Genomic DNA, 21,565 nt, shown 5'->3' with positions numbered 1-21,565 from the left:
GTAATCCATAAATATAGCAATCAACGGCCAAAATTAATTTAGTAACGTATCATATCATCTCGTCCTTTAAATCCCCTTCAATACTTAGCTTATATAAATGAACTTAAATCATGAATATAAATCACCCTCACCATTAGAAGAAACATTAAAGGAGCGGCGGCGCAGATATACCTGGTATGTATTTTTTCTTCTGTGAATATTCATGAAATGGTATATTTAATACCTATAAAAGTTTTTATATAATAACTAGCTTCGTCCTCTACTACTATTATTATAGATTGCATCTTTTTTTTTGAAGCAGTCTCAAATATTACCATTTGTGTTTTAAATTTGATGTGGTTGATAAGAACAGTAAATAAATGAAAAAGAACACAAACATATCAAAGTGCAATACACGCTAATGATATGATTCTAGATGCAACAACAACAATTAGGATTACAATTAAATAAGCAAGATAAGATAACAAGGATATAATTAAGAAATAAAAAGGAATGGGATAATTGTTAGAAGAAGAAAAGAAAATCTAGCATTTAAAAGATATTTAATTACTAGAATTATAAATTCAAGGAAGAAAGATAATTGAACTCGTATGAGGGGAATATTTATCCAAGTAATCAAGATGATTCAATTGGAGCGATACTAGGGTTTTCTTACAGGTTCTCAAAGAAGCCCAAACATCAAATGGTCAATATAAACTAACTTTTGAGATAAACCTTAGTTTCTACAACTTATTTATAATAGTAGATAAACAAACCTAAGATAGTTACTGTAATACTATCGAGCTAAGATCAAGAAAATTATTTTGTCTAAGCAATTATCTATCTAAAAAAGTTATCATCTCTTTTGTATGTTATAGACTTTTCATATTTCTTTTATTGATCTTTTAAGGTCTTTAAAGTACTTCAGATCTAGTTAATGGTCTTCATATCAAATGATAAATTCGTACCCAATCATTCTTTCCTTGTTTAAAATAATCCAGCCTCGAATTATTCAAGCCTTGCATAATAAAGAAGTAAACAACACATGTAGTCGAATCTGTTAAGCGCCTTCAAATTCATTACATGTGTGATAATTATTTGCAAACATATTAAAATTAAAAAAAATCATTACGTGCACAAGTAGCTTCAACTATTGAGTGACTACAAGATTCAACATGACTTTCATCCCAATAAAAAGATTGGTTTGCTCAAAAGAAGATTTTCTTGAGCTTACTGAAGACATGACCTTATAATAGAAGTCTTTGGAGGTCGTGGATAAGGGTAGACAATTAGTTAATATGCGGAACAGACTAAGTGGTCGTACTTGGACCTCCTCTCTTACTAGTGATATTAACACTATTCTCATAGTTTTTTGTTCTTTAGGTATCACTTATGTTTCTTGTGCTTCAAATGTCGCTTTAATTTTTTGTCATACTGTTCATTCCTATGTATGTGTCTACTTCTCTTCATGATTCACAATATTACGTGGTTGTTACTACTCTTACTTTTATATTTCTTTTTTCAAATTGCTTGAAGATGCATTATTTTAAACCAAGAATCTATAAGAAACAACCTCTTTATCTCCACGAGGTAGGGGCAGGGTTTGTATACACTCTATCCTCCCTATGCCTCAATTGTTGGATTATGAATATGTATTATTATTGATGATTTTTGAGATATAAATGATTCAAAAAATATATTTTTTTCTTCTTTAATAGAATGAATGAATTAGAAATTTCAACAAAAAACATTATCTTCTTTTTTTTTGAATTTCATAAAATGAGTAGAATTTAATTTATAATTTCAATAATTATATTTTCATATACTCAATTATGTTAAGAGTGTGAGTATAAGATTTTCATAGTATGGAAATATATATATATGTATATATATATATATATATATATATATATTTAACTGAAAAGAAAAAAAGATGAAAGACCAAAGGTTTGCATTTCCCCTAATAACTATAAACCTTTCACTTGATCTTCATTAATTATAAGAACCATTTTACTCCTTTTTATATCACTTCTAACCTGTATTTATAACCCAAATATAGTAGAGAAATATATTCTCTCCTTTTGTTCACTTTTACTTGTTCATTATACTAAAAATAGATGTCCATTTTTATTTTTCTATTTCGTAAAATCAAGAAATTATTTATTACTTAGGGTGTGTTTGGTATGGAGGAAAACATTTTCTAACATTTTCTGGAAAATGTTTTTCAATATTTCCATGTTTGGTTGACTTAAATGTTTGGAAAATGTTTTCAAAATCAAGTCATTTTCCTCAAATTTAAGGAAAATGACTTCCCTTCCAAAATTAAGGAAAATATTTTCCAAAACTCGACTTCATCCTTTAGTTTTTTTTCTTATCCTACCCATACCCAGTATCCGACCCTCCCCATTCAATATTTTTTTAAAAATTTTTCTTACTTTTTAAATTTCAAATATATTTTTATCCCTACCACCAAACCAGCCCCCACTACCCTTCAAAACAAAAAAACAAAAAAACAAGATTATTTTTGAAAAATGTTTCAAATTTTAAGATTTTTTTATCTCACCCAATCCCTTCCACTCCTACTCCCTACCACCCCCCCCCCCAATAAGAAAATGCTTTTGAAAAATATTTCAAATTTATTTTTTTCTTAATTTTTACGCCACTCCCCCCAACAAGGCCACCTCCACCCAGGCCACCCCTCTCACCTGCCACCCTTGTCATTTTTCTGTTTAAAAACAGTTTTGAGAATATTTCAAAATCTGATTTTTTTTTTCATTTTTTGCGCCATCCCTACTCCTCTTCCCAACCCACCTAGGCAATCCTCAACCTCAATTTTTTTTTAAAAAATATTTTTGAAAAATATTTCAAATTTAATTTTTTTTATGCCAACCCCAACCCCTACCCCACCTCCCAGCCACCCCACCCCTACCCCTCCCCCGCCACCCCCACGAAGGCCATTCCAGTAAAAAATAAATTTAAGAAAAAATGCTTTTGGTAAATATTTCAAATTTAAAAAAAATTCATTTTTACGCCACCCACTCCCCTCACCAGTCCAACCCCAGTCAAATTTTATTAAAATTAAATATTTTTGAAAAATATTTCTAAATTTAAAAAATTTCATTTTTACTCGACCCCCACCCATCAGCCACCACGCCCCACCCACCCAGTCCATACCCGTCAATTATTTTTGAATATTTTTTCAAATTTGAATTTTTTTCATATTTATGCCACCCCCTACCCCGACCTGCCCTACCCTCCGCCACCACCACCCAGGCCATTTCTGTAAAAAAAAATTAAAGAAAAAAAGTTTTTGGGAAGTATTTCAAATTTAAAAAAATTTCATTTTTATGCCAACCCCACCCCCAACAGACATCAGGGTCTTGTTGTAGTTTTGGTGTCGGGGTTGGATCCTAGATCAATTATTGGGGTTGATTTTCGGTTCAGAAATTATTTTCCTAAAGAATATTTTTTAGTCTCAAGTCAAATATAGAAGATATTTTTTGAAAAACATTTTCCATTCACCAACCAAATATTAAAAATTATATTCCAGAAAATATTTTCTAGTCACCAACCAAACATGAGGAAAAAAGTTAGAAATCCACTTGTTTCCAATAAAACATTTTCTAGGAAAACATTTTCTATGGAAAACATTTTCCTTCATAACAAACACACCCTTAGTTTCAAATTTTTCATTATTATTGATTATAGTCGCGTGCCAATGCATTAAAATTAGTATATTTAAAAGTGATATGGCAAAATTACCATTCTATTAATTGCTCCTTAAAAGGTGTGTCACATCCAGAGGCAGAGCTAGGTGGGGGTTTATGGGTTCGGACGAACCCACTAGCTTTTTCGTAGACCCTATATTTGTATTAGAAAATTAAATAAATATATGTATATTAACATGTGAACCCCCAAACAAAATTGATTTAAAACCCCGAAACTCCTAACCTTGGCTCTGCCTCTGGACTTACATCAATACTAAATAGTTTCAACTTTCTATATGTTGCAGTCTCCACGTTGTATTTGTATATGTACATTTTTCTTCTAATTAATTGATCTTAGTGGAAGTGGACTGATGAAATTCCTTTTGGTTATTTGGAATTGTGAAACAAGTTATGGAGCAAGTCATGGAAACTACAGATTTTGGTTTGAAGTTGTTGATTGATAGCAAAGCTCATAAAGTTGTGTTTGCTGAATGTGGAAAAGACTTTATTGACTTTTTATTTACTATACTCAAATTACCAATTGGATATTTCTTTGGGCAGCCTAGTAAAATGTCTGTGTTGGGTTGTCTAGGCAACATGATTCCAATTATGGAAAACTTTGGTGATGATTTAATGCAACTTGATGAACTTGGTGAAGTCATGACATGGATCATCATAGATGATTTGTTCATTGCACCATTATCTGCAACTAGTGTGATCAATGTGCTAAACAAATATAAGGCACAAGTTGATCCACTTCAACACAAGACCATTGATTTTCAGATAAGTGATTTGGTAAGATAATCTTCATGTATATATCACTTGACTTACTTTTATGTCCCTTGATTTTTTTTGGCATAATATATAAACATACATTGTTAGTGAATATTCCAACTTTGAGTGTACCTAGACACCTGAACTTGTCTAGTCCACAATGTCAGTTGAACACTCCAACTTACAAACGATCATCTAGATACTTTCAAAATTTATGTGTCACGTTAGGGTCACATAGTGGGGTCATGTCATAACGAGTTGGAATGTTTAGTTTCCTATTGAGATCAAGTTGAGATGTATATATGTGCACTCTCAAAATTTAAATGCTTTCTTACTAGTTAATACCAAATTTGAGTGTCAGCTTATGTATTATGCAAACCATTTAATAGCATTGGACATTCAATTAATGACTATGAGTGATTAATGTTTAATGTTTTTGGTTTGTTCAACCAAATCCAGAAACAAGAGTTCTTGCAGGTTTCTTTGAAGTCCAAAACAGTTTTAACTCATCTTTTTCTCATACAGACAGGATGGAGAAAATCAAACAATGGTTAGTCATATTTTAATTTGCTTTTGGTTGCAAATATATGTTTGTAATGATGTTATATTGGAGATTTAAGGTGTGAATGAGAAATGAGAAAAAACATTCTTTGAATTGCACCAAAAAGACATTTTTTGGATTCTTTTATCGTTCCAATTTATGTGACACTTTTTAGATTTTTTGAGTTGCACCAAAAAAAGACATTTTTTGGATTCTTCTATCGTTCCAATTTATGTGATACTTTTCAGATTTTGAGAATGAGTTTTTTCTTGACCACGATTTCTTATATTCCTTACAAATATGAATTATCAGTTATTGTTACTTATAATATTATCATTTATATCATAAAAATGTTTAAAATTCAAGCATGAGTTCATGGTCAAAATTGAAAAGTTTGACATTTGAACTGTCGTCACACATAAATTGAGACAAAACAATCATTAAAGAATTGGGTCTTTATAAATGTTTTGTTCCCAGGAGAAAAATGCAGTGTGAAGCTTACAGTTGACAGTGAAGCCAATAGAGTTGTCTTTGTTGAAGGTGGAAAGGACTTTTTTTGGTTCCTTATGAGCTTACCACAACTTTCAATTGCTACTTTTATCAACCAAATACAAATCAATAGAGTTGGTTCTATTGGAAATATATACCAAAGTGTTAATAATCTAAATGAAGCCTATATCAAGTCCAATCAAACAAAAGAAGAATTCCTCATATCAAGTGAATCAAAATCTTGGTCTCAAGCCTTGGAATTGTTTCAAGGCAATTTCTTAGTACTCTATATGTTGTTTCAGTTTGTCTGTGTGATATTGATTTGATATGGTCTTTAAAGAAAGTAAGAATGACTTTATTTGAATTCCACTAATTCTGATTTCTATTGGATTAACAATTGTAGTTTCAATATTTTTGGCATCTATATCACAAATACATCATTGATGAAGGTTGTTTTGCTTTTCCTTGTCTGTGCAGCTACTCCAAACATGTTTTTGGATAATGATGGTGGTTATGTTAAAAGACTAATAGTGTACATGGTAACTGATGATTTGTCAGTAACCCCCTTGTCTATGATATCTGCATTGTCAAAACTCGACATATGTACTAATGCAGAACCAAATGCTGAGTTTGAAGTGAAGATCGTTGAGTTTGGTGTTAATGAGGTGAGCCTTTACTTTATATACTTTTCTCGAGAAGGATTTAACTTATATATACTGACAAAACAATTTATACTATTAATGCCTTTTAACTTGTTATCAGAGGTCATTTACTTTATATTGTCAGTGTTTGGAAGTTAAGTTCTCTCTTTTCAATAATGACATTGAATTTGTGACTACTTTCTTAATTGATTGGCAGGCTCTAGGATTTTTAGAAGCATCCTTTGAATCAAAGACAGTGCTAAGCGATACATTTCTTGAGGGATGATTTTGATGATCTCGCATTTATTTGAAAGAAATATTATGGGAATAATGTCTTTTAGTTTAGACAGTGCTAGCAAATGATTTGGTTTCAGATTTCAATTTGTTATGTACTTTGTATTCTTGATTGTTTTTAGTGTAAACAATTATTAGTTATGGATTGAACTTAAATATTTATTCTTTAGAAACAATCTTGTTTAAAAATATGTATGTGCAATGTTGAGGTCAAACACACACAAGTACACATGGTCACACAAGCGACACAAATTAGTGTGTCATAGCCACAAAGTCTTATGATTAGCTGTTAACTATTTCGAACTTAAATGAATTACTTATTCAAGAGACTTTGAATTTTGAGAATATATTATCTAGCTAATTGTAACAATTTGATAAATGAACAAGTAATTGTGAAATCACACAAATAGTTAGGGTTAGAACAATGTGAGAATATTCAATGGTTATGAGATTTATGTAAATCATATTGACTTTTTTTGATAAAACTACTCAATGCAAATATTGTTTTGTTTATCACATGACTTTTGTTCAATTTCCACCCCTTTTCCTTCATTTTGTGTGCCTATAGTTAAAGGTAAATAGTCTAGTTATAAAAACAAGCACCTATACTCTCTTCTTCATCGGCATGACAATAGTTTGCATATTATGTGCTACTCTTAAAGTCCGGATACATGACTAATAATACATTGTTACAAATGAAGAAACATATTACATGGTATTGTTGACTCCTTGCTATGACCATGTAAATTGGAGTTTCTTGTTGAACACTCTGAAACAAATGGTCTTTAGAGAAAGATAGTTGGGCTAGATGAGATTCTGTATTAGCACTGTGAGATTTTGTATCCCTGTGAATGGTGAATCATTGGGTTTCCTTCCTTTGGAAAGGGTAATTAGACATGGTGATCATTTATCACTCTTCTTATTCATCTTGGTGATAGAGGGGTTTGATAGTCGATGAGGATGACTATTCAGAACATGTGGCTTAAAGGTTTCCAAATAAATGGAAACGTGGATAAGTTAAGGATATATGCCACTTGTTCCATGAAAATGATACAATCATCTTATGTGAGCCTCAAGAGAAAAAGATAAGATTCCAGATAATTTTATTATTTTTCGAAACTGTTGCTGGGTTAAAAGTTAATTGGGGAAAGAACAACTTGTTTCCTATCAAGGAGGTGACTAAAGTTTAGAGGCTAGTAGAAATCTTGGGTGTCACACACGCCTACATCCCAAACGTGACCGACACTCAGAATCATTTCTGGTCCTAAGCAAATCCTTGGTCTGGCACACTGCTATACAGAGACATAAACACTACACAGAAGCTTTATGGCGGTGAGCATCACAAAGATACAAACACAACTAATACGACTCAACACTTTATCTAAAATACCAAAAAGAAGTCTGAATAATAATAATAAGTATTTGAAAATGCATGAAAATAATAACTTGACTGGCTCGTCTATTTCACGATCCAAATTATACCCTTGACGTGACATGGAAAATAAGAACCCAAGAGGCCTTAAACAAGCCACTTGACATAAGCATGACGTAAAAAATACAATAAGAGAGAATAAGATATATAAGTCTTAACTCATATGATGTGATAAAAGATACCAATAGAGTACATAAGAGAATAACCAAAATGCTACTAAGTTTGACATAGCCTTTCTAATATCATAGGAGTGGTTGGGACGTAACCTATTGATGAGTCCACAAATTGGACTCATTTAGGATTTTATTTTAATAGAAATAGTGTCCTCGAATGCTTCTTTTATCTCAATACCTGATTAAAATGCTTAAATTTCAGGTATGTGAAGTTTTACTAGAAGCATGGACACTTAGGCGCAAAATGGAGCAAAAAGGGCTAAAAAGAACAAGAAATGAAAGTCTGCGGATCGCCGAGTCCAACTTGGCGAGTCGCCGAATTGACATGCACCACCCTTTGTTCCAGTACGCGAAGCCTTGAAGGAATTGGATCAAAATGTGAGGAAAGGAGCAGTCGGTGAGTCACCGATTAGTTCCGCGAAGAAGTACTGTACCGCCCAATGATCTAAAATATGAGGATGCTGAAGGCAAGACATTGAAGGCGATGAGCTGATTAAAGGGTGGATCGCTGAGTTCATCGGTGATCTCGACTAATGTCACTGAACGATCCTTCGCAGCACAATCTGTGAAAACTATAAATACTAGTTAGAGTTGTAGTCTTTTGGAGAATATTTTTAGAGTAAAAATTATTATTAGTCTATAGTATTTTTCTATATTTGTCTCTCATTTTTGGAGAGGGTTTTATGGAGACTTGAAGAAAGGAGTTCATCTTCCCCAAGTTGGAAGTGGGTCTTCTTTATTCTTCTTCCGTAGCTTAATTCAAGGTTTAATTTCTTATACCCAATTGATTTGTTTTTCATATTAGGTATAATTTTTTATTTCTTGATGTGTCTCTAAAAAACCCCATTCTTGGGGTGCGATTTAGCAAGTATGGGTTGATATTCTTGGTGGGTCTTGCTTGCTGATAGATTAGATGTATTTTAATGGTGATTTCACCTAGTGGTTGTGGTTTAATCTAAAGGATCTGTAGTTGCAAATACAAAGAGACCCATGTGTTTTCGGCTTGCCCGAGAGGGAGGTCGCGAAACCAAAACCACTAAACTGATGGCCAAAGGAGTGGGTCGACATGAGGTTCAGCCCGAGAGGGTGAGCCCTAGTCCCATATCCTAACACTCATCTCGAGAGAGCGAGTGGGGTAAGGCGTAGGCTGGTCTTCATGCGACAAATGGGTGTCCGAGAGGAACGCATTTGAAACGGGGTAAGTTGCCCGAGAGGGAACTTATTTCCATTTAAAGCTTAGCCTAGTCACTATTGTCTTGCAAATTTCCTATTGAAAGCATGTACCCAACGATTTATCTCAACTTGTATTGCGGTCACATCCCAAGAACCTTCCCCATACTTGATTTTCTTGTTTATTTTGCTGTTTTATCACTTGTTGCAAAACCCCTTTTGATATTTGACACTTCTGTGTCACCCCATTTAATTTACAATGTATTTTATCGCAAATGGTTTTAGCTACGACTAATTCAAACGAAATTCTAATTGGCTACTGATTCTCAAAACCGCTCCCTTAGGACACGACCCCAACCCTTGGTTGGGTTACTATATTATCAATGATCGTAGACACTCATACCGTAGGATAGTGTCGTTGGTCACGATAAACATCAAAATGGCGCCGCTGCCGGGGAGTGGTGTTATTTGAGAATTTTTAGTTTAATAGAATTGTTGTTTTTATTAGTAGTAGTTTACTTACCTAATTTTTAGTTTTGTTTAGTTGTTTACATATTGAGGCAGGGAAATGAGTATACATGATGGAGATGGTGGTGCAATAGAGCACCTTCCAGCAGAAGTGATGAGGTTCAGAGATCACATCCTGAATTTCAAGCATCTAGAAGGAAATACCCGATGTAGCTCTACTGAAATGCTTATACAGGGGTCTAAATCCTGGAAACAGAGAAATAATGAACCGACTTATGCCAAGTGTCTGTGAAAAATATCTCTATGAGACCGCAGCCAAATTCCTTGACCTTGCAGCTAAAATCAACAAGGACACTGAGAAGGACCAACAATTGATCATTTTGCTAAGTCAGATGGACAAATTGACTCACAAGATCGAGGATTTGGAGATGGTGTCCAGAGATCAAAGCAAATGCAGACCACAGACTGAGAAGAGAGGATCTATGGACAGTGAAAATAAGCGTATAAAAAACATGCTATTAATCATTCTTCATAAGCTAAGTGAACAAGATAGTGTGCTAGAAAAGGTTAGAGAAAGTGTAGAAGTGCTAAATCAGATGAGCAACTCTCACTCTAGGTCTATCCAGCTAATCAAAACTCTCCTAAGTCATGTGCTTCCTCAGCCTCATCCACATGAACAAGTGGGGTCACCTAGATGCACTAGGTGCAACCCCAAAAATCCAATTTAAGCATTGACTTGCGTCGTGCTACGATGTTAACTAAGGCGCTGTTAGGGAGGCAACCCAAAACCTTTAAGAGCTTTAGTTTTATTCTAGAAATAATTGTGTCTTCATTTCGCAGGAGAAAATGTGGAGAATGAAAATTGGTAATTGATAGTCCCATTCGGCGAGTCACCGAACTATTCGGCGACTTCGATCTAGACCACCGACAGACTCAGGATCCAAGCTACAGTCTATAACAATTGGTGGCAAGGGCAATCACTTGGCATAATGCTGAATTATTTAGCGGTACAAACTAATATTGCCGAATGTGCAACAACTGGACAGTTTTTAAAGGCCAATAGTTTCAAAAATGGAAAAATGTTCATTTTCCACTCAATTTCTACTGTCGAAAAACCGCACCTAGTAAGTAATTATCAATATCTCTATACTCCTGGTATTTTAGTTGCCGATTAGTGCTGAAGCGTGGGATTACATTGCTTCCTAGTAGTTTAACACAATTCAAGCAACATAAGAGGTTGGTTTCTCCCAAATCCCGAAACTTCTAAAATTTTGTTCTCTTATTAAAATTAAAATTGGTTGGGTTGACATGTGCTAGGCTTCTCTCTGATAAACCTATCTTGTCTAAATGCCAGATTTGATTTGAGAATCGTGCCTAATTGATCTCAATTTTTGAAATCCCTCTTTGCCTGTGCATGAAATGATTTAAGCTTTGGGTGGATGAATGTCATGGGTCTTAGTTTAATTTCACTATTGCAGTTGTTAATTGTATTTTAGGAATTTACGAGGTCGAATTTGAATTGAAGGAAGGCACATTAGGTTGTTTAGCGAACTGGGTCGGGTTCGTCAAATGACTAGGCGATTAGCCTAAAGTAGCTTCGATCTCCCTCTATCTGCATTCCTGAATCTTCGTTGCACGGTAACTTTCAACGGACGAACCTTTGATCGCTGATTGTAGTTGGCGATTCGCGAATGGAACTTTCTCATCGCCGACTAGTGAAAGCTATTAGGGCAAAATCATAGGCGAGCTCGACCCGACTTACCAAAGAGATTTGGCAATTTCACCGACGAGTTCGACGCATCTGTTTTCCACCAAAGGTCTGCACCACTGGTTTACTTATTTCTAACTTACTCCTTATTTATTACAGACATGGCTAGACCCAAAGTTACAAGAAGCAGCAAGCCAACTAAAAGCAAGAAAAAAGGAATAACAATCAACGATGATGCAGCTGCATCCAAAAGCAATGTTGCAAAACTTTCCAATACGAGCAGAAAAGGCAAGGGCAAGGACAAAATCGTTGAGCTATCAGATGCAAGCTCCGATAGCATGGGTTTTTGACACCAATGACCTAACAACATATGATAGTGAGAGTATGAGTTCAGATGAAGATGAACTGATAGAGGCACGGAGGAGTGAGCTACGATCCAAACAGCTTAATGACCCATCGTGGATAAAAAATCCTCGATCCACTACTCAGACTCCTCCAGCTCCAGAACAGGCAATAATACTGACACCTCCAGGACAAGCCCCCCCGCCTAGATCATCGAATAGATTAAAGTCTGATGGACTATAAACGATCATTGAAGAGAAACGACTGTCCAAAGATGGGGTGTTTGATAGGTATCCTGAGATAATGGAGTGCCTAAAATATCACAAATTTCAATTTTTCATAAAACCACGTGGTTCTTATATGCCAAGCTGGGTCAGAGAGTTTTATAGTGCATACAGTGTATTGGTATCTCAGCGGAAGAGACTAGTCGCGTCATTCAAATCAGTTGACTATGTGGTGGTCAGAGGAAGGAAGGTAGCTTGTGATAGTGAGGCTATGAACTATAGCCTCGGGTATGTCCAATAAGATTAATGATCACTGTCAGCACTTGATCAGAACAAAGCAGCTGGATGCGATGAAACAATGTTAGTCCCGCTAATCTTAGATAACAATAATCCGAAATGGCTAGCACAAGGAATCCCAATCGAAAAGAAGGATCTGAACGTAGCTGCAAGATACTGGTTCGGGTTTATCAGCAACTCCATTATGCCATCACAGAATGAATCAATTCTTTGCCTCGCTAAAGCAACATGTCTTGGGTGCATCATAGAGAAAACAAGGATAAATCTGGGAATGATTATTGCTTCCGAAATCCATATGCGTGCAAAGCCAAGCCAGACATCTCTCCCTTTTCCTGTATTAATCACTGCATTGTGCAGAAATGCTCGAGTACCTCTGGATGCCAAGAAGGATGTAGAAATGATGCCCACAACCTCGACCAATATCTGAAAGATCGAAGCCGAATATATTAAGGATCAAGCAGAAAAGAAGCAGACTGAAGTGGAGACCACTAGATCTACACCTACTGAAGCACTTTCGCTCGCTCCAGATCTTGGACCTTCAGGTATATCCATTACCACTGCTACTTCCACTGACACTCCAGGTTCCTCTGCTGCTGTTTCCAGGCTCCCACTCACCCACGCTTCCTTACTCCGGATGGGACAAATGCCTTTTCTGTCGATCATCGGGCTACTTGCTTAGAAGCCGCTGTTCCAGGCATGATCCAGACAACCCTAAATGATGCTGTGACACCCCTGAACACTACCATTGAAGCCCTAATTGCCAGGATAGCGGTGTGTGAGTTCAAGCAAGGGTCCACTAGTGAGATAAGAGTTTTAAAAACTGCCATTTCAGAGCTGCGAGAATATGTGAATCACTTGAAGGCCACTGATGTGTCCATGGTCTTTGGGACAGTGGATGTTCCAGCCATTCCAGAGAGGCCTCAGACTACTACTGGATATGGAGATAGAGCGGAGCAGACAGAAGATTCTGGGGCAGAAGCAGAGACTGATGAAGAGATATTTGAGGGAGTTGTAGCAAATGACATAATAGAGACTGAGAAAATCATGATAGATGCTGCTGTGCAGGCTTCCTTGGCCAAAGCTCCGGCTGCGGGATTTAGTGGAGCCGGTTCTTCTAGAGGTTACTCCCAGTACTGAAGCCCAGACATATGAGTCAATCAAGTAGCCAGGATCCCCTCTTTAACTCCCTCTTTGTCTTTCTTTACTCCACCTTTCAGATTCGTTGTTATTTTTCCTATCTTACTTGTCGATATCTTTTTGTTTACTTGCATTTGAGGAAAAATGCTCTTGAATTGGGTGGGGTGAGGCTCTCCCTTTTTTTGTTTGTTTGTGTGAATACTTTACTGTTTTGCGCTTAAAATTGGGTCATTTGGTTTGCTTTAATTTGTGTTTGAAATACTGCTTTTCTATGATGTTTGAGCTCGCGGCTCCTGTTGTTCTAATTGAAAATAATTTTGATTCTTCCGAAAATTTTTCGCCACCTCTTGTGTTGAAAGTGGCTGTTCTTTTGCAAAGAAAATTTAAGTATCGCTTTCAATCAATACCGATGACTTGAATAGTGCTCCTAATTGAACAAACATGAATGCACGGCTAAGACAATATGTGCACTCTTTGCATCTCGTTGTGACTAGCCATTTATTAAATTAATTTTCTTGTAATGATCGTTGCACACTAGCGAAAGTGTGTAGTCTTATTTGACTTAAGTGTCGATGCCTTGTTTGATTAGCTTGCTTTGAAACTTGCATGAATAAACCTAGAATTTGCCCGGTTAGTCTGATTGATTTAGAAAGGTGTCCTCTTGAGATAATCTTAGGTAACTTTAAAGAGTGTGAGCCAAATTTTACATCCACCTCTTTTGCGGCCTACCCATAAGCGTGTGAAACTCTTTTGAACACCCTTTGAGCCTTACCTTTCTTTGGAAGAATCTTGATGAACCCTAGACCTTACTTGAACCACTACCTACAGTCCTCTTGAGTTGTGGTTTAGCGAATAGCCAACTTACGCCAAAAGCAAAAGCCTAAGTTGGGGGTGTGGTGAAAGGGAAAAGGAGAAGTCAAGAAGTGCAAGAAAAGTCCCCCTTAACCCATGGTATTTCATAAAAATGGAACCCCTTCAATTCAATTGAAAATAATAAAAAAATAAAATGAAATGTGGAATAAAGTACGAAGGGAATCGGATTTCAAGCAATCCACGGAGGAGAATAAAAAAGGGTGACTTAGAAGCACTAGAAAAAGAATTGATAAAGGAAAAGATGGGAATGCCTTGAGAATGCCACAACTCATGAGGAGAAAGTCACTGAGCCTAAATGACCATATCTTTTCACTCAGCCCCATTTCAAGCCTTAGAAAGACCTTTTTGATCTTGAGTAATCCGAATCGAAAGTTAATTGGAAAATAAGGGCAAACCTATTGGTGAAAACATGCATTGTGTTCCTCTTTTTGAGTGTGAACGTTGTATCTGATTCCTGATCTTAAATTGATTCATATCTGTGTGTGAATATGGAATCATTCTTTACGTGACGGCATTTAGATACTTTTGTTGAGCTTGAACTTGCACAAGTAGCAAGTATTGCGAGCATGAGAATCTTTGGTAATGGTGTGTCACAATTTGAATCTTTGAGTACACAAGTGATCCTTGCATAAGTAAATTGATTCTTGTTGTGTGCATTCATGATTTTGTCTTGTTTAGCACTGTTTGAGGCACCCTATTTGAACTGCTGAACTTGAGTTTGCTTGAGGACAATCAAAAGTCTAAGTTGGGGGTGTTGATGAGTCCACAAATTAGACTCATTTAGGGCTTTATTTTAATAGAAATAGTGTCCTCGAATGCCTGTTTTATCTCAATACTTGATTAAAATGCTTACGTTTCAGGTATTTGAAGTTTTACTGGAAGCATGGACACTTAGGCGCAAAACGGTGCAAAAAGGGCTGAAAAGAACACGAAATGAAAGTCTGTGGATCGCCGAGTCCAACTTGGCGAGTCGCTGAATTGACATGCACCGCCCTTTGTTCTAGTACTTGAAGTCTTGAAGGAAGTGGATCAAAAGGCGAGGAAAGGAGCAGTCATTGAGTCGCCGATTAGTTCCGCGAAGTAGTACTGTACCGCCCAATGATCCAAAATATGAGGATGCTGAAGGCAAGATATTGAAGGCGATGAGCTGATTAAAGGGCGGATCACCGAGTTCATCGGTGATCTCGACTAATGTCGCCGAACGATCCTCCGTAGCACGATCTGTGAAAACTGTAATAATAGTTAGAGTAGTAGTCTTTTGGAGAACATTTTTAGAGTAAAAATTATTATTAGTCTATAGTATTTTTCTGTATTTGTCTCTCAAGTTTGGAGAGGGTTTTGTGGAGACTTGAAGAAAGGAGTTCATTTTCCCCAAGTTGGAAGTGGGTCTGCATTATTCTTCTTCCGTAGCTTATTTCAAGGTTTAATTTCTTATACCTAATTGATTTCTTTATCATGTTAGGTATAATTTCTTATTTCTTGATGTGTGGCTAAAAAACCCCATTCTTAGGGTGTGATTTAACAAATATGGGTTGATATTCTTGTTAGGTCTTGCTTTCTGATAGGTTAGATGTATTTTAATGGTGATTTCACCTAGTGGTTGTGGTTTAATCTAAAGGGTTTGTAGTTGCAAATACAAAGCGACCCATGTGTTTTCGGCTTGCCCGAGAGGGAGGTCGCGAAACCAAAACCACTAGACTGATGGCCTAAGGAGTGGGTCGACATGAGGTTCAGCCCGAGAGGGTGAGCCCTAGTCCCATATCCTAACACTCATCTCGAGAGAGCGAGTGGGGTAAGGCGTAGGCTGGTCTTCATGCGACAAATGTGTGTCCGAGAGGAACGCATTTGAAACGGGGTAAGTTGCCCGAGAGGGAACTTATTTCCATTTAAAGCTTAGCCTAGTCACTATTGTCTTGCAAATTTCCTATTGAAAGCATGTACCCAACGATTTATCTCAACTTGTATTGCGGTCACATCCCAAGAACCTTCCTTAGACTTGATTTTCTTGTTTATTTTGCTGTTTTATCACTTGTTGCAAAACCCCTTTTGATATTTGACACTTCTGTGTCACCCCATTTAATTTACAATGTATTTTATCGCAAATGTTTTTAGCTACGACTAATTCAAACGAAATTCTAATTGGCTACTGATTCTCAATACCGCTCCTTTGGGACACGACTCCAACCCTTGGTTAGGGTACTGTATTATCGACGATCGTAAACACTCATACCGTAGGATAGTGTCATTGGTCATGATAAGCATCACCTATACACCACGTACCAGTGTAAAACTAAAAGACAATAAAAGTTGTAAAACCATCCATGTCTTTGCACTCGAATCATGATGACTCACCACCATTAACAATCAACTGAGGAATCCTAATCTAGCCTCGACTGGGAGGAGAAGCGTTGGACCCTATATTATGAGACAATATATAACAAATATGAATTGGTATGATGAATGTACTAAGTATGGGGAAGTGAAATAAGAACATAGACATGATAGCACAAAGAACTTAAACATAATATGCATGACGAAGTAAAACATAATAAAAGTCTTTAAAGAGAAATAAAAAGTCAAGAACAAGGTCAATGCATACTTGAAAACCATAGGGAAAGCTTTGAAAAGGCTTTTGAAGAAAACATAGTTCATTTCTAGGATATTTACCATTAGCCAATAATAAACCATGTGAGCTATAACATGGAATTCGGTGTAACCTTACACTGAAATGAGAGAGTCTACTTGCCAAGGTAGAACTCCATATCATTCATTATGGCTAAAGTGGATCTACTAGCTTAGGTCATTTAAGACAATCCTACGGGCACATAATTAGGGACAAGGAGATTGCTTCTAGAGACCTGACCTTTACTAACGGAAGAGTCTCCATCTCAAAGTCCTCTTGGTGCTAAGTAAAATCCCAACGGAATAGACAATGTCATAATTATATCATAGTCAAAATACTTGGAAAGAAAACAATTATGACTACCAATCCAATCATAAATTCATATTAGAATAGCTCATTACAAAATTATGTTTTCATAAGCTTGTTCATGAGACACTTCCTTTTTAAGCATCTAAACCATCATTTTCTTTCATATGTGAGGAAACCTTTCACAAATCATTGACATTTCCTCTTAAAACATTCTTTAATCATAAATCATCAATTTAATAAAACATGCATGAATCCATAATTATTACATAAATAGAAGTTCATAAGTTCATAGTCATAATTAAGTGTAAAGCATGGGTCATATGAAATCAATTAGAAACATGTAATTGAATCAAATTATGCATAATAAGATCAAATAATATCATTTCAATCATAAATAAATTGGATCCGTGAATATTTGACATGAAACCCTAGAAATTGGGTGTAATTGAATTGAAGATTTGAGTTTTTTTTTTGGGACCCAATGGATGAAAGGGATCCATTGATGAATTCTCACATACCTTGATGATCAAAGCCTTAAGAATTTTCTAGAGGATGAGACCTTGCAGTTTGAAACCCTAGATTTGCCTCGAGTGCTCTTGAGAGAAAATTGGAGAAAAAGACTTTGGGGAAATTTATGGAAATTGAGTGAATGAGAGGGAATATGCTATGTTTTAAGAGTAACAACGATTTTAGGTGTAGTTATAAGGCCAAAACGACATAGTTTAGGGGTTGAATGGGTAAGAAATACCAAAACACCTTTCATAGAAATCTGCCAGACATGGTCTATGGTTGGACCTACTGTAATGTCCCATTTCTTTTGATTTTGCTTTTATTGTGAAATTATAATTTTGCCCTTCCCCTTTGCATTTTCATGCTTAGTTTGTGTTTTGATAATGGTTGGTGTTGTCTCCGATGCGATTGAGTGTGTTTTCAATGATTTGACCTTTCTTGAGTTAAGAATTCATGATACGTTTGACTTTGGTCAATGTTTTGAGTTCCAAGGATCAGATGAGAATTACGTTAGTTCAATTGCTTCTGGAACATTGAGTTTGAGCTAGTAATGTGGTTGGTAAGGTTTTCGAGGCCTTAGATTGAGTTTTGGGTGTTTGGGTGAGAAGTTGTGTTTTAAGCCTTAAGAGTAGTTTGGGAGGGTATGTTATTTCAACTTTACTCTATCCTGCATGCTCAGTACCTTTCAAGTACTGACGCATACTCTACACTACATCTTCTTGTGATGTAGGTTCAGGTCCTCACCAGTCAGATCACGCATAGATCGGTCCCTGATCTTCAGTTCAGCAACATCAGTAGTGAGTCCTCATTTTTCGAGTACCAGTGACATGTTTATCTTTCTTCCTTTTAGCTTTAGTTTCAGTTTTCCTAGATCTAGCTGGGGCATGTCCTAGCATTTCTAGTCAGTAGAGGTTTTATTTCAGACATTGTTAGTTTCAACTTTAGTCGTCGAGTTTGATTTTTCATTTGTTCTAAAACTCACAGTTTTCATATATTCAGATTAGTATATGTGTATTCCCCATAATTTCATTTCAGATTATCTACATGATTTAGCTTCTGCATAGTATTTATTGCTTTAGTTTACTTTAGTTGCTTATGATATGCCAACAGGGTTAGCTTGGGGTCACTCGTGATCCTAGGTCCCGTGTCCGCGCCCTGGGGGTAGCTTCGGGGCTTAACAAACTTGGTCTCAGAGCATTAGGTTCAAGAGTCATATGATGTCTTAAAAGCCACACTAAGTAGAATCCTTTTCATGGGTGTGAAGTGCACCATATCTAATGAGAAAGAGGCTGCAAAGTGTTTTAGGAAAACGTCAATTTCTTTGTTACTCTTATCGTGCGTAAGATATGATCTGATTCCTCGTGCTAAATCCTTTGTTATGCATTTCAGATCATGCCTCCTCGTAGTACCTATGCAAGGAATGCGAATACCAGGAATGCAAACGCAATTCCTCAAGTCCCAGATCAGGAAGTTTCTAATGTAGAATTCAGTAACGCTATCCAGTTGTTGGCTTAGAGTGTGACCAACCAGAACAATCTACAGGTTCCAGTTTTAACGAATGCTAATGTTGGGTCAGTTGCAACTAGAGTTCGTGATTTCATTAGGATGAATCTGCCAGAGTTCTTAGGATCGCTGGTTGGTGAGGATCCCTAAAGCTTCATTGAAGAGTTGGCATTTTACCAGATTAATGATGTATCTCATATCTGGTATACTCAGTGGAAGGAGAACAAGGGTATACATGCAATTCCTATCACTTGGGATTGCTTTAGTGAGACCTTTCTGGACAGGTTTTTTCCAAAGAGAGTTGAGAGAGGCAAAAGCTCAGGAGTTCATGAATTTGAGGCAGGGTTCTATGACAGTCCAAGAGTATGGGCTCAAGTTCACCCAACTCTCCAGGTATGCTCCTCACATGGTTGCTGACTCTAAGTCACTAATGAACAAGTTCATGTAAGGGGTATCCGATCTTGAGAAAAACAATATATAGGAATACCATGTTACTTGAAGATATGAACATCTTTAGGCTCATGACTCATGCTTAGCAGGTTGAGGGTGATAAGCTTAGGGAACAGGCCAAGGAGAATAAGAAAGCTAGGATAGGCAACTATGACTATTCTCAACAGAAATTGGGTGGTGGAAATCGCTTGTAGTTTTAGCAAAAATCTTCAGCTCCACCACCTTCATCAGCCAGTGTTCCATCATCCAAGTTCCGTAATGATCAGAAAGGTAGGGGGTCAGGCTATAAGACTCAAGGTAATATTCAGGTACCAGAACCTACCCAACTTGTCCAAAGTATGGTAAGAACCATCCAGATGAATGTCTTGCAGGAAATGAAGGATGCTTTGGGTATGGTCAGTCTGGTCACAGGTTGAAACATTGTCCTTCTAAAGAAGGTCAAGGAGGTAATAATGGTAGAGCTCAGTCCACAACATCAGCAGCACCAACAGGTCGCCCAAATCAGCAGGGTAACTCATCTCGTATAGGTGGCGGTCACTAACAAAATAGGTTGTATGCTCTCCAGGCTTGCCAGGATCAGGAAGATTCTCCTGATGTAGTCACTGGTACGTTACGAGTGTTTGATTTTGATGTTTATGCATTGTTGGATCCAGGGGCTACTCTTTCCTTTGTAACTCCTTATATAGCAGTCCTATTCGATGTTAGTCCAGAAACTCTCTCAGAACCCTTCTCAGTCTCTACTCCAATCGATGATCTAGTCATAGCTAGACGGGTATACAGAAATTGCCATGTCACAGTCTCCCAGAAAGTCACTTCAACAGATCTTGTAGAGTTAGAAATGGTAGATGTCAATATCATTCTAGGCATGGATTGGTTACATTCCTGTTATGCCTCATTCGATTGTAGGACTAGGATTATTCGTTTTCAGTTTCCAGATGAACCAATCTTAGAATGGAAGGGTAGTAGCTTAGCGCCTATGGGTCGATTCATTTCTTACCTTAAGGCCAGAAAGATGATTTCTAAGGGTTATCTCTATCATCTAGTTCGGGTTAAGGATTTAAGCTCCGAAACCTAAACTCTTAAGTCAGTTCTAGAATTCAATGAGTTTCCAGAAGTGTTTCCAGAAGATCTTCCTGGAGTTCCTCCCAAAAGGGAAATCAAATTTGGAATTGATCTCCTTCCAGATACCCAACCTATTTCTATTCCTCCTTACAGAATGGCTCCAACTAAGCTTAAGGAATTGAAAGAGCAATTGAAAGACCTTCTAGATAAGGGTTTCATCAAACCTAGTATTTCACCATGGGGTGCACTAGTGTTGTTCGTGATAAAGAAAGATGGTTCTCTCAGAATGTGCATCGATTATAGGTAGTTGAACAAAGTCACAATAAAAAATAAGTACCCCATCCCCATAATTGATGACTTGTTTGGTGCTAGTCATTTCTCAAAGATAGACCTCAGATCCGGTTATCATCAGCTCAGAGTCAGAGATAGTGACATTCCAAAAACAACCTTCAGAACTCAGTATGGTCATTATGAATTCGTAGTTATGTCATTTAGACTAACCAATTCTTGTGCAGCTTTCATGGATCTGATGAACAAAGTGTTCAAGTAGTATTTAGACTTATTCGTTATCGTCTTTATTGATGACATCCTCATTTACTCTAGGAATGAGGAGGAACATGCGAATCATTTGAGGGTGGTTCTGCAAACTCTCAAGATCACCAGTTATTCGTTAAGTTTAAAAAATGTGAGTGTTGGTTGCAGCCAGTTGCTTTCCTTGGGCATATTGTGTCTAGTGAAGGGATCCGAGTGGATTCTCATAAGATAGACTCAGTGAAACGGTGGCCTAGACCTACCTCTCCTATAAATATCAGAAGTTTCTTGGGGTTGACTGGCAATTACAGACGGTTTGTGGAAGGAT

The 21,565-nt window shown here is 36.7% G+C and overlaps 1 protein-coding gene across 1 annotated transcript; it reads left to right on the top strand.

Annotated features, from left to right (window-relative positions):
* Nucleotides 1–4,097: 4,097 nt before the first annotated feature.
* On the top strand, nt 4,098–6,417 carry LOC125868453 (uncharacterized). The gene is made up of 5 exons (XM_049549097.1): nt 4,098–4,481; nt 4,920–5,010; nt 5,479–5,541; nt 5,968–6,155; nt 6,349–6,417. The coding sequence occupies exons 1-5, from the start codon at nt 4,098–4,100 to the stop codon at nt 6,415–6,417; spliced, it is 795 nt and encodes a 264-aa protein (XP_049405054.1).
* The last annotated feature ends 15,148 nt before the right edge of the window (nt 6,418–21,565 follow it).

This window comes from Solanum stenotomum, chromosome 6 (assembly GCF_019186545.1).
Source record: "Solanum stenotomum isolate F172 chromosome 6, ASM1918654v1, whole genome shotgun sequence".
Classification (NCBI taxonomy): Eukaryota; Viridiplantae; Streptophyta; class Magnoliopsida; order Solanales; family Solanaceae; genus Solanum; species Solanum stenotomum.
Note: the sequence above shows the minus strand (reverse complement) of the source record. Positions and strands in the feature narration are given on the sequence as shown.